Raw genomic sequence first — 14,801 nt, 5'->3', positions numbered from 1 at the left:
TCCTTCTGTTACATTTGCGTCCTCTCACCATCAATGTGACTTTTGCTCGCAACAACACAGGCAATCTTATTTTCTAACTTAGCTCGGCAGGTTTGTATTGTATACCTCTGTCGTGCTATGCTTTATGCTCGCACTACCGAATTCACCAACCTCCTTGCGGCGATCGTCTATACGCTATAGTAGGGGCGCTTACAGTACCGGTTCTGATCGGGGCGGGTATCGGCATCCCCCGGTCTGTGGTCCGCCGTTGCAATCCGGTCGTCTTCCGTCATCGCTGGTGCCCGGCGTCACCGATGCCCCGGCCGGCGTGACGAAGTCACAGTCGTTGAGGAGCTGTCGCGCTCCGGCAGAGCGGGGTTCGTGCCGGCTGGCACTCCCGGTGCGCGCCGGCGCAGCTTAGTTCCCTAGGCTCCGCGGTGACTGGCTGCGGCCAGCCTCCGCGCGTCTACATTCAGCGGCGTAAACGATGACGTGTCCTGGCAGGTAGGTCTGGGTCAGCGGTAGTTGCGGGGACGCCGAGCCTGGCGCGCGCCTCTTCTCCAAGATGGCGGCTCCACGCGCTCGCTTCACTCCCTCTTCCTCGTCTTCTTTCTTCGTTTACGCTTGTCACTCCTTACACCAATCAAGGAAAACACGTGAAAATTAGCTCACCACCATCCTGACTCTGTGTTTCGAATGCAGGAGGCACCACTTATGCGTGTTGTATTCTATAGCGCAACGTCACGTCAATGCTCCCTTTTCGCACTTCTAGAGCTCTCTGCGGAATTGAGCTGCCCAGTGCCGGAAGCAGTTTTGTAATGTTTGGTCATTTTAGGCCACATTTCATCTGTGCAGTAATCGCACATGTTCTAAGCAATCCTTTCCACTTGATTCTTCATTGCTTACTCGCCGCTTTCCCATTTTTCTTACCTTAGTTTCTTATACACGCTTCTCCCACTCTCCTTCCCAAAGGGCAGGTTAGCCAACCGAGCAATTGGTTAGTTAAGTTCCCTGCCTTTCGCCTTTCATTTCTTTCTACCTCCCTCAGTCTCTCTCGCCCATTTTCCCTCTTTCGCATCATTCTTTTTCCCCTTTCGAGTTAGTCTTCTCATTTTCCAGTTATGCGGCAGCATCTAATTCCTCTCTTAATATTATCTCACTATTACGAGTGTCTCTACTGCACCATACCAATGTTCCTAATAAATGGATATCAGCGACCTCGAATAAGCATATCACTCAGCTCATTATATTGTTTGCAATTCTGGCTGTGTAATAAAGAGGAAAAATTTGGTAGTACCAGTAAGAGACGTACCAAAACCATGGAAGATGACTGTCAATCTAACCAAACTATCTCCAACAAACGAACGAAAGAAAGAAATCCCACGCGCGACAGTCTCCCTTGCCCTCTTTCCACCGGATTCTGTCCCGGACCTCCCCGTACCACGGTCGCGCGAGAGCACACGCCCATTCCTCGCCTCCTTTCTGTCGCTAGTCCGACCATCGGTCGTCAACCACGGACCACCGACTGCCACCGACCCCTGAAAAGGAGGACGAAAGAGTCAAACATTGCTATTCATGTTAAAAGAAGTGGGGACACAGTCGTCAAATGTTTGGCGCTCCAAAAAACTTTCGTATGCCAGCTTTGGGTAATGTAGATTGAGGGAGTGAATAAACTTTTATTTGCTCCAGCAAAACGCGATAAAACGCGCACCCGGCTAATCCCACGACGGGACTGGCAGATCTAGTCTGCCGGCCCGATCGCGAAGGCGCTGGACGGTCAGGATGTGGTCCTCAAAAACGGGACTTCGCAGGCGTAATGAGTAAGGGTAATGTAGAAGTTGCGGACTTTAGAGCAGAGGTTCGCTCAATCTGCGTCTGATGCTTGTGGCACCGCTGAGGATTAGCGAAAAAGCTGGTACAAAAATAAAATAAACGACAATAAAGAATTGGTTTACGACACGAGTTCTTCCGTTTTATTAAATCTGACAAGTAGACTAACGCCACCAGCAAATTATTATTGCGCTTACTTGTGTCGACTAACTGACTTACCACGGAAACTGACTAACTCATTACCACGGAAATTGAAGTTCGGCCAAAAATTTCCAAGTTTATGGCTAGAGCTCTCGAATCAACAACCGACCTAGGAAATAGCGGCAACTTATCGTTCAATCTTTCTCGTTAACGTGCGATGCACATAAGGGCAAATATTAGCACATGGATATCAATTCAGATTTGGTCCAATGCGGCAGCGGTCACTGCAGGGAGTGGCGCCGTGTTTATTGGCACAAATATGTTGGGGTAAGTTGGAGAAAGCATGCTATTTGAGAAGTAGAGGGCCCATCGCAAGCCTAAAGCCCGTCTGCGTCTTGCACACGCGCGCTGACTATATATGTTTCTGGCTTTTTTTTTTCCGAGGCAATCTCTCACGCGCCAATGCATGGAAAATATGTCAGTATTTTTTATGCAATAACGTTTCGCAGCTGCTTTTAAACGTCATCGTTTCGTTTAGAATGTCCTATTAGATCGTACAACAGTGTCCCTAGATGTTCGTTTTCCTGCGCCTCCTAGGGTGTTTTTTTTTATTTGCTTCACTAACTTTCAAGCAACAGAAAGTCTGAAGCAATCTCAATTTTAATGCTACCTGTTTTACGTAAAAAGATAATAAAAGCATGGGCCAAATTGTTTTGATGTCCATACGAAAATACTGTACAAGTGATTCTGAGATATTTACAAAAAATATGACAATTAGCCAGGGACGGAATTAGTAGCCTACTTAAAGTTTTAGCGCACTGAGTGCACTGAGCAAGTGGTCTAAACAATGTCCAATTTATAAACGCATATATGACTAGATTCTCTGCGTAAATGAAGAGAAAGGAACGAAATACAAGGAGCGGTGACGGCAGTTTTATGAAAAGGCAGATGGCACAGCTCAAATATAGATGTAACTTGAGATGTTATCCACTGAAGGAAGGGTTTAGTTTCAATGTTTCGCTATTTACAAAGTACAATATGTATACTGACTTCTGCACCTTCTCGTTTTCCTCCTACCATCCCTTATTTGGCACCTTGTATTTATATCTTACTTGTCAAGGGTGTTTTTCGTTTATTTACATATATTGTGAGCCATACTTCTGGTTCAAGTAGGTGGGCCTATATGCAACAGAAGAGCAGGTTTTTCTATCAACATGCCAAGAGAACCCGCTCCGAACAATTGCCCACGAACGCATTATTAAAGCATCTTAATCCATACAAATCAAACGTATTAGGTCTGCATCACAAAAATAACGCAGATAAGTAACGTACGATGAAATCAAAGAAATGCATGAACATTGGCAAAGAAGTTGATCATAACAAGCAACCGCACAAAAGCATAAAAGATGACTGAATCTTGTGGAGTGGAACGACATGCAAGAAAAGTGTAGACTACCACACTCTAAGCTCAACTACCTTATACTCCTTTAAGCAGCGCTAAGTTTTGTTCATACTGTTGCTGCCGCTTTTACATTATTATGGTGAACGTCACTTTGTATGATGCGAGACATCTACCTCATGGCGCCATGTACCTATCTACATCTACAGAGGTAAATAATTAACCGTATTGCGTGCAACGCTATAGGAAGAAATAAAAAATTACACTTTTTTACTTGCTTTTATTTCCTTATTTTATTTTATTTTTAAGACGTTATGCTGGAAATGTCATGCTTTTAAGTGTGAACTCATTTCAAGGCGTTACAATAGCTAGGCGAGCCGTAAGTATGTTTAACTTGACAAACTCGTATGTGGGAGGCATGCGTAGCGCGGAGTGACTGAACGGGCTGTGAACGAAATATTACTGCTTCCCTATGGCATCAAGGCATGTAATCTAATCCACCTATCTTGTATGCTTTTTCTTTTCTTTAGGAATGGCGGTGTGTGGCGTTCACGTTGCCGTTACTGTCATCGTGTCCCAGCACTTCGAGAAACGCCGTGCAACAGCGTGCAGCGTAATTTACACGGCCATGTGTGTCAGCAGCGCGTACTTGCCACCCTTGGCTGAGCTACTTCGAGTAACTTACGGCGTTCCCGGCACCTTTCTTTTACTCGGTGGCATGGTTCTCAACTCATTTCCTCCGGTTCTTGCCGTCCAAAGTCCCGAGTGGACAAGACCGAAAAAGCGTTCCCTCAACAAAACGGTGCATAATCTTATCGTGGAGAAGGAGAACATTCCGAACAATAGTCTCCTGCCTGCATGTGACAAGCGGAATGGGTGCTGTCCCGACGACGCCGAAATGCCGAACGGCACGGCGCACGAAACAAAGTTAGCAGAAGTACCACTCCGTCAGAACGACGACTTCGACCTCAAGACCGTCCCATTACTCTCGTCAAGTAAGAAATCAGTGGGCAAGGACCGCACAGCCTACCCAAGTTTCACTCTTATTGTGAGACAGTTCGCCAGCGTGCCGTTCGCCGTCAGTGCGATATCCTTCGCTGTCATCGGTCTAGGAATGTCGACATTTGTTTTGCTTTCTGTGGACATTGCCATGGACCGAGGGATCCCTCCATCCAGCGGCGTCTTTCTCCTGAACGCCTTCGCAGTGACAGACATTGTGGCGAGGCCCTTAAGTGGCCTGATAATCGACTGTGGTTTTTTATCATTAGAGAGTATTATGCTGATCGGATACATTCTCCAATTCTTGGCGCTAGAACTCTTTGTGTGGTTAGAGCATTTCCCGCTAATGCTGGCTTCCTCTGCGCTATTTGGCGTCAGTAATGGATTGAGGATCACTCTGCTCGCACCTCTTCTCGTTAAAGACTTTGGGATGGACCGAATGCCCCTCTTGCTTGGTGGCGTGTCCTTCTGGAGTGGCGTCGTTCTGCTCACAAGACCATTTCTTGTTGGTAAGTGAAGTCTTGCCGAACTCAAATCCTTAATGCCAGTTGCACGAAAGAACCTGTCACATATTTTTTCAGACGTGAAGCAAGATCAAGATAATTTAATGAAAACAAAAGCCTTATTTCGAGTGTTCTTCCCAAACAAAATGGAAGGAGGCGACCCGACAGAGCGCGACAACATACAAGATCACTTCTTCCCCAAGCCACGCTTTGTCTACCGCGAACGTGGCATTAAGATGCCTGCACGGCTTCTGCTTGAATGGCTTCGAATCTCAGACGCCCCTGAAAGAAAGCGTTCTGTAGCCTATTCTCCGTGCATAAAAATGGCGGAAGCTTCTGGTGTAAACACGGTTTCAATGCGCAGGTTGCTTCGTGTACTTCCCATATGTTTGACTAATCAGCGTCCGTCTCGTTAATTCAAAAACCTCAACGAATCACAAGTGCCCGATGGTCGATTTAAAACAAGGATCCCGATAGCAACAAACCGATGCTTTCTTTATTAGCCCGTGGAGGCCCACGTACCAAAAAAGCGAGCGCTTCCACTAGCCCCTGTCGCAAGATAGTACTTCAATATTCTTGAAGCGGAGCTAATATCAGATAGCAACTATTTGCGTCCGAAAGAAAGAGCATACACTGCGACAGCTGACTAGAAATATACGTGGTTTACACCTGAAAAAAGAATGCCACGTATTTCCGTCGTCATTCAGTCAAATCACATATTCTGAAATTCAGTGCTACAGTTTCAGAAAGACAAGAGAGTGACTGTCGTTAGAAGGCGGTGCCCTCGTGAAATTCTCTTTCTAGTCTCCAAAACTATAGCTGTTGTTGTCAGTAACGACATCGTGTCGCATTTTCATTACATGTGCAACACGATGCAGCTATTCTATCCTCCTTCATACATAGCAAATGTATGAGGCACTGGTGTGTGCATGCCCAGAGATGTTATAAATATAAAGAGTCAAGTTTAGGGTTCCTGCACCAGAACTTTTGTCGACTGACCGCAAAGCTCAAACAGCTGTAACTCATACATGTCGCTCGGTACCCCCGAATATGCGTGTGTTTTAGTGAGTTAGCTGAGACGCTTAGCGCGGTCAAGAATATATGTTGGATTTGTAATAGGAAATGTTACTGAAACAATTCACACCACTGCCACCAAGCGTAAAGCATGAATAGAAATGGCAGGACTTCAGATACCGCAGAAAATGGCTGAGCGTCTTTCACAAAATATAAAATTCTCAGACAGGATTCGATAGAAAAGTAGTTGACCGCCACCATACATCCCTAAAAGAAGAGGCCATAGTCTGAATATATATAATTATTAATTTCAAAGTGCCACTTTGCGCGATTCCGCATTTCCTTGGATAGTAAGGGACTGGAATGATCTTTGTCTGACAATATGTACATCATTTCCAATGAAAATTTGCGCAGTGCTCTTGCGTGCTTGAGTTGAGTGTAGTATATATATATATATATATATATATATATATATATATATATATATATATATATATATATATATATATATATATATATATATACCAAGCAGGCGCTGGCTAGCTCTTGTCGACAGTGTTAAATTCTTCAGAAAGTGGATGGTTGTTCCTTCATCAACTTTAATTTCGATTTATTTAGCAGTTGTTTAGTTGAAAAAAGAACTACAAATAATTTCCCCTATGCTCTCCTTGGCGCCGTGGTTTGTTGGATTCATATGGCCACACTCACGTTAATCGGGCCTGTACATGTCCTTTCTTTTCATTCATATATATATATATATATATATATATATACAGTGTTTCAGCGCGCACTTTCAAGAGTATGTAAAAATTGCCTGTGGTACACGCAGTACATACTTGTACCATTCTAGTACATGCACTCGTCTAATCGTGGAGCTGGACACTCACTGCAAAAACAACCGAACTGCATATTCGAATAATGAACAAAAATTCACTAATTAAGTGTTTAACTAATTATCTTATGGCACACCAAGGCTGCCAGAATGGAGACATTTGCGTTGAACGAAAGAGAAGAAGGAAATGCGAGGTAATCGATATTTGGTAATCATGACCACGTAAAGCCAACACACAGTAAAGCCAAGGAAAGCGTTGTGGGAATAACCTATACCTGAAAATGAATTACTTGTGCTTGAACAATAAAAGAAACAAACGATGAATATAATGGAAGTGAAAGTGGATGCGGAAACGACGCTACCGTAGCTCAAATAGTACAGTATGGTACGCGAAATGCGAGTGTTGTGGGATCATTCCCCATCTGCAACAAGTTCTTTTTTCATCCACTTTCATTTGCAATATTTCATCCTTTGTTTAATTCATTTATTAAGCAAAAGTAACTTCCCCTATATTGTCCTTGGTGTCACTGTTTGTTGGCTTCACTCCTGCTTTCAGCCTCTTTCGAATTCACCTGCTGTTCCATTCCTACTGTGTGTGGTATTCCGCGAGCCAGTATTTCGGAAATTTTTGAGAAGGGGTAGCATTCAAAATATTCAAAGCACGTCGTTATAAATCAATACGTGCACACCAGAAACAGATATCGCAGTCCCACAAAATGAGTTTGCTGATCATTTAAGCAGAAGAAATTTGGAATACATACTTTCTGTTGTTGTTAAATTATTAAGTTTACCAAAGCTTTTCGAAAGAGCTACAGACAAATTATCAGTCTATTTCGGAAGGGTGTGTCATGCATTACTTTCTCCGATTAGGATGTATTATTAGGTGGAGTTTCGAGGATTTATATCTGATTGCTTAGTTAGACATGTAAGCTTGATACCATGTAATTTGCATGTTAGTAATTTGCAATGAGCTTTTTTGAACATCTGTGGCTAACCAAACGCACTAATTTCCGGTTTTTAAGAACAAAAAACTTGATGAGGATTCGTGCAGTGGTCGCCGAGAAAAATGATTTCTCCAGCCCGATGTGTTTGGATAGGAGCTCCCAGGCTCAACCTTCCTCGTAAAGATCCGCAGAACGCGTATTACATAAGCACTGAGTGCGGGGGGGGGGGGGAGCAATTTCAATAAGTTTTGCCCTTTGCAGTGACGTCATGGCAGTCAAAGTTCGTAGTAAAATTCCATCGCAAATGATTCACGCGTGCTCAAATTATTCAGGCGTTCTAGAATGTTACATTTGGCCAGCCTCAAGCGTTGCCTCGACCCGCTCCCCCTGTGCTTTTTCTGCGTCATCCCTGGGTCTTTCGAAAATAAAAAAAAAATATACACCATCACCGTGACCGAATACGGTGCTTATGTAGGAAACGATGTGGATTGCTGGCCCATGAACCGACGCACTGCGCGCGTATTTCTCATTATTCGGAGTCGCAATTGACCACTAAACTGCCAGGCAGAGCAGAATAATGTAATCTTGAGCATTGGCCATGAGTGCTTCTACATAAAAGATTGTGTTGCCCCAATGAGATATTGGCTAGGAACCCCCAGAAAAGAAAAGTTTGCAAGCGTAGTGGAGTTACACACAGGGTTAGCGTAGAGGTTGCGTGTTCAGGTAAAGTTAATTCATGACGCTTAAGAGTCCCTAAGAATTATTTATCCGTGCGGTAGGGGTTGTTAGCCTATATTTGACGGGGCGCTGGCGGAGCTAAGGGCGAGGGCCTGCAGTAAATAGGCAGTTTTACTTTAGCGTACGCTATACCATTGCGTACGCTAGAATATAGCTGGTCGTCACTGCGCACGCGCAGAACGCTAAGCGAACCATAGCGTACAGCGAACGCACGCTATTTCTCAGATTTAGCGTTAGCGTCTTTGCGAAGTTTGCGAAGTTTGCGTGAAACATGGCGGCGGTCCCAGCTGCCCGCTTCTTATCGAATTTTGCGTTGCTTTTCTAAAATGCACTTCTTTCGTAGCGAATGGCTGTGTAAACGGCTTTCGCTTAGTTTCAGGCCACTTCGACGACAGAGTATTATGGGTACCGTTGTGGCCTTTTGCGAGATCGCTTTTCGTTTGGACGAGTTGAAGCCTAGCGAAAGAAACTTTCGAGATGTCAGCGTCACCTATCGCTACAGTATGGAGATAGCCCCAACGACAGCCTATGGCCTCTGAGATGCGAAGATCTCGCAGGCCAACTAAAACTGTAAAAAAACGTGCGCTGCTTAGCGTACGCTATAGTGGCGTACGCTAAACAAAAACTGTCTAAAGTGGCCACCGCTTCACTGGCCATTGCCGTAGCCTCTCCGTCACGCGGCATTGCAGATGTGCCGCCAGGGTACAGGTCCACCTGGGAACCCCATCTCACGTCAGAGTTAAAAGACAACTCCACGACATATGTGGCTCAAAGGAGTAATGAAACGCACAAACCTATTTCCAGGAATTGTGCAACGCACAGTAGGAGAAGTCGAGTTCTTAACTGCCATCGCCTTCAGCGCCAAGTTCGTGCTCTCAATCCGTAACGTGGTGCACAGCACTGACACGACATGAATCTGGAGGTTGGCATTATCACTAACAGTTCTGCTGTCCTGTAAGCAATAAACCTAGAATACCTTCGTTTTACTCTGAACGGTTAAGTAGAGTGCAGACGAGAAACTTCTTTATAAATCATTATGGCGTCTTTGATGCGGAAGCCAAAACTACGCATCGCTAATTGTTTTGCGGCAGTCTCCGGTAGTTTTCATTTGCCAGGTGTGCCAGCGACTCTTCTTGAAGCCGTGAGAGGGCATAGCAATCTTGCTTGTGTTGGTAAATTGTGTTCCCTGATAAGTTGTCTATGGAAAGTTCTATAGCCGCTTGTATAAGTGCATGAGTTCTGTAAATAATACTTGCAAAGAACCTTTGCGAGTTAATGTGGAATCTTTCTGTTTGATTTGTGATTGTGTACTTGCTTGCCTTACAATGTTCTAAAACACTAGTACACAAGAAACTAGAATGAAAGGACGCGTAGGAACAAATGCTAGTTATTTGCTTATTCTATTCTTTTCTGCGTTTCCTGGGAATAGTTGTGACAGCTGTAGTAATGTGGACTTTTTCTCAAACATGGCCACATAGACTTAGCGTTCTGCTCGACTACAGAATACTTTCGTTACTGCTACGAGAGAGAGAGAGAGAGAGAGAAAGAAATAGAAGACAGGAAGGGCGGGAAGTTTAACAAGACGCACGTCCGGTTTGCAACCCTGCACTGGTGGAAGGGGGCATATACCTCACATGGAATGTCACATATAAAAATATTAGGTATTTAAACAAACTTCCAATGTGCTTGATTTAGAAAATAAAACTTACCTATTTACGAACGTTGAAACAACCTGTACCGTGATTTTATGGAAGCGATCTGTTTGGATAACTATGCCAAACTGCCATTGTTCATAATTTCTTACATTGCCAAAAGCAAGGTAATCAGTATCTAATGCCTAACTGGTTGATAGGTTCATTTGGATCAATTGCTATTTTGTTAGCGATTTCTGAATTATCTAGTTACTCGAAAGTCATCAGCCATTCCATGTACCATCACAATTTTCCGCATTGCAATATTTCTTGTATCGTTTGTCACGTTGGCTTTTTTCATGCCCTTGTCCCACATTTTTTATACTAGCCTCTTGCTAAGCTCTCCTGGTCTCATTAATAACTGTCCATGCAAGTATAATTTCTTCTTTAAAACTCGTCAAGTGAACTGTATTGCAACAGTCATATTGTAGTTTCATGGTAATAATATTAAAGCAGTATGTCCCAGAGTTTTGAAATAACTCTATCGAATCAGAGAAATGTGACTATCGTAGGTAAATCTCGGCAATAGATTCTTCGACGTTTCCTAAGTATTAAAACTGCTGATAACTCTGTAGTGTTTATTTCTTGTTCAGCAATATTTATTACCTATGACTATCCCTATCCTCCGATTTTACTGCTTAATTCTTGGTCACAAATCTTTCAATTTTTTTCCCTGGTTCTGTAAAACCCACAAGGTCACTATTCTGAAGCCTTATGAAATCGAAGTTTCCCTGCACAACAAAAAGAAAAAGCCCTAACGCGGAGTTTTCTAGTGCAGCGTTATGTTTCAGAGACCACACTGACAGATGCGTCACGTAGCGAGAAAGGCAAACAGCACTCAATTTGGCAGCAGAACGCTGACCGCTCTATCGGAGCGACTTAAGGTCGCGCCACTCTTGCGACACTGCGCGACCATACAGCTCATATTAGCGATATCAGCTTCGACACTATGCCCCACAGTACTTGTGCACTTCATCGAACAAGCCACGTAAGAGGATAGTAAATGTATTTGTTTGTTTTCTTTTGGTTTCGTTTCTTACTTGTATTTATTGATTTATTGATTTACTTATTTTCATTTTTTTGGTATCATGCTTACCGTGCACGCGCCGTTATCTTTCATAGCAACAAAACGCGAACGCATGTCAGGCAGCTAAATTCTCGGGGAAATTTCACCACATTTTCTAATTTGGAAGTATATTTGGGATGAAATGGCTTATACAGACTCTTCATTTCTGCTTATACAACGGTCACATTTGGGTTTCGAACACATTGTTAGTAGCCTCGAATCGAACTCTTTTACACGATTTAAAATTACACGCTAGCAGACACGATACCTTGGCAAAGGCTCTTCATTTTATTTATATCCTAATTTTTCAGGTTACTGGAGGGACCACCTGGGATCCTACGATGGCCTTCTTCATTTCATGGCTATACTAAACGCTGTCGTTGCGCTCATGTGGATGGCGAAGCTTTATGTGCTGAGACGGAGAAAACGGCTTATATAGGAAAATAAAAACTTGTATTTATACGAGAGGACATTGCTTTTTTTTCAGTTTTTATCAGACAACTAAATTCTGCGATGTTTACTCGGAGTTAATAATTTTGGGTTTCCATTGGCATGATATCAAATTTAAAACGTGACTCGGTGCTTTCTCCTTTACAGAATGACACCAATATAACCCACAATCATCGTTGTATCTGACTGACAGGTAAGTCAGAGTCAACTGTAGCAGCCGGCTACAGAAGCGTTGGCATCGCCACTGTAAGCGCAGCACCATTGGCCTACATACGCGCTTCGTCACGTGATCGCCATCCTGTAAGATGTGTTGATCCTGGACATCGGGCACGCGAGAGTAAAGTGGGCGAGTGCCAGAGGTGGCGTGACAAGAAGCTGACATACACTGGAAAAAGTGTGAGACCCGATTCCAACAGTCGTCTCGTCAACCTTCCCGTCCCGTCAAAGTAACGCCAGAAGCATCCGTCAGGCAACAGCATTTCCTAGCTGTTTTCTCCTGGAGAGAAGGATGACCATGACGTTAGAAGTCACAGTTCAAGAGGGACGGAAATCAAAGAAAGTCACTGGAAAAGCGCCACCATTGTTAATTCGCCAAGCCGACCTTCGCCTGTTTTCATTCGCCTAGCCGAGCGAATGCTCGCGATTGTGGTGTTCATTTCTGCATCTTTCGTCTCTCTTGCGCTATATAAAATTATGGAACCAAACCAGCCAGCGCGGTCGTAGTGGGGACAAGTGCATCAGCGTTCCGTTTTTAGAAGAATACGGTCAGTGAACGTTTTATTGCGGGCGTCGCCCACGTGACGATGGCTTGAGGAGTGTGGTAATCAGGCCTTATAGTAAACCGGGCCGAATCCGGAGATAGTGTTGCCCAATTACGGCTTCTGCCGGACACTTAGGAAGAAAAAAAGATCGACTTGGTGACCGATCTAGACCCGATTTCACGGTACGTGTCTTCACAAGGGATTTAATTTTTTTGCAAAGCGAGCGGGTCCTAACGACAGCCTATATATATGGGGGGGGGGGGGCAGTGCTGCTACTAATAATGCTGTTGCATTTCAGTGGCACGGGTGTGTGGCATGCGGACATGGCTGATTTTCCTGTTTCATCGGGTTTAATGTTGGTGTCCTTGGGAGAAGGAGGCGTTCGGGACCATCAACGTAGCAGTAGCTTGGAGCTCTAGCGTACATACATATGCATCCTTCGTCTCAATAGAGTCCATTGTTAGTCAGCGCAATGTGTGCTTGTTGTGGGCCTCTTCTGCGTCCTCATGTTTCGTGCTGTTCCCTATTTCAAATAAAGAGGGAAGACACTGAAGACAGCACTGATATGAGCGTCTAGGAACACGTTTAGAAAGGTCGAACCTATGTAGCGCCGATACAATATACGCCACAAAACATGTTCATATTATTAGATGGGAGCGTAAATGACATTTACAAATCATACATTCTATTCTTTTCTACTGCGTTCCAACTCCGTTTGCAGCTATGCGGCCCCCCCCCTTCTCGAGATGGGATCCAAATAAAGGTTGCCGCAGGTGAACGTGCCAGGCGCCCCCAGTGCAAACGCTGTAGCCACGTGATCATGCGTCTGTCTGATCTCAGGTACGCTCCTAGGTTGGGGTGGGAGTGCTTCTGAGCTTTCTGAGCTGCAGCAAGGTGTTCTGAATGAACCAATCAATTGTGTTCTCAAACGCTCGATTTCAAACTCCGAAATATAAACAGCACCACAAGAGCGCTTCAGATCGCTCGTAATTGACCAGTCGAATGTCCCATAACTTTTGTAATGCAAGGCAGATAAGGTTTTTCAGCTGCCACAAACATAATAAACATCATGATCCAAGTTCGGTATTCATCATTATATACACCCATACTTGCAATTCCAAATAGCCCCACCGTGCAACTGCTTCTTAGTTTTTATTTGCACGAATGCGACGCACTCTAATTCGTTACACTCGTTCAAACAAGGAAGCGAATTGAATTCATGTTCAGGCATTGCTTCTACATGAGCAATGCAATTCCGTGCATGAAACTATCATATCACCTGCATAATTTCATAGAATATATACATTATTGTAACCTTAGATCCAAGAAAGTGAACACGTTTCGGATACATACAGGTACACATCAAAGAAGCTTCGCGTCCAACGATTACCCAATGCCTGGAATCCGCATATTATTTTCCCGCCTTTTTGTCTGTGATAACCTTTGCAAAATGTTGCTGTATTACTGGTAAATAAGCGCATCGCTCATACACAACTTTTCGCCAGCTGTCCTTTTTCCTTTGCTACATACCTCTCAGCCTTGTGGCGTGCACAGTATTGTATTTCCACTTCCCCATACGCGGTCCTTGATCATGACGGATGCTATACCTTTCATGCTGGCTCCTTACCCCTCGATGCATATGTTTCTTTTTTAAATGGGTAAGCATTTCTATGATTACCCAACAAGACAACGGTCCGTCTGTCCCTCCTACGCGTAAGACGATCGCTTTTAAGGTAGGACCAGCCAGCCGTTGAAAAAGACGACGACGAACGCGCGAGCAGTGGCACAAAATTTTGGGGGGTGGGCCAACTTGAAAATTTAGGGTGACCCAATGCCCAATTGAGCGCTGCTCCGCTTTCTTCGAGTTGTGAACACCTCGCGGGCAAACGAGCGCGCTGAGACGCTTGGTGCGTTTTCATTGGGCCCTTTCGGAGGCCGCAGTAATAACGCAGGCGAGAGCTTGTGTGGATAAGGAAAGGGAGCGCGTAACACAGGCTTGCGAGAGCGACAGCGACAGTGACGGGGCCCCGCAGCGATGCGCTATCCCATCTCGCCCCGCCTCAAGCGCTACATGGGCAGCCGGTTTTCCCATTCGTCCACTCTGCCCCGTCGAGACGCGCTCGTGCCGGGCGTCCCGATTCAATTGGTGCAATTGCACTGAATCAGTCGGATGCGGTGAGAAAATCTGGCAATTGTCTACTAAAGCCTAAGCATTCTTTGCCACAGGAAAGGACATTGGCAGATATGCACAAGCTGTGAAAGGCAAGTAAGCAACACTAAGCAAAAACCAAGTTGCAGCCAAGCCAAACAAAATTTTCGCTGTAGTAGGCAATTTTCGAAATTTCTGTAATATTTAAGGCTTCGTGGCGGAAAGTAACCACGCAAGGCCAATGCATTTGTATTTATTATTCATAGACAAGATACATTACAAGGGAATATTATACAGGAGGAGGT

At 44.5% G+C, this 14,801-nt stretch overlaps 1 protein-coding gene across 1 annotated transcript in view; it reads left to right on the top strand.

Annotated features, from left to right (window-relative positions):
• Nucleotides 1-11,603, top strand: part of LOC142587834 (monocarboxylate transporter 3-like) — a 45,403-nt gene extending 33,800 nt beyond the window's left edge. Inside the window, exons 4-5 of the mRNA XM_075699126.1 lie at nucleotides 3,880-4,857; nucleotides 11,448-11,603. Coding sequence (XP_075555241.1) covers nucleotides 3,880-4,857; nucleotides 11,448-11,575 — 1,106 coding nt within the window. The 3' untranslated portion in view covers nucleotides 11,576-11,603. The remainder of the gene's footprint in view (nucleotides 1-3,879; nucleotides 4,858-11,447) is intronic.
• The last annotated feature ends 3,198 nt before the right edge of the window (nucleotides 11,604-14,801 follow it).

The sequence above is a fragment of the Dermacentor variabilis genome, chromosome 7 (genome assembly GCF_050947875.1).
Source record: "Dermacentor variabilis isolate Ectoservices chromosome 7, ASM5094787v1, whole genome shotgun sequence".
In the NCBI taxonomy this organism is placed as follows: Eukaryota; Metazoa; Arthropoda; class Arachnida; order Ixodida; family Ixodidae; genus Dermacentor; species Dermacentor variabilis.
The sequence above is the reverse complement of the archived record's forward strand: the minus strand, read 5'-3'. Positions and strand labels throughout refer to the sequence as shown.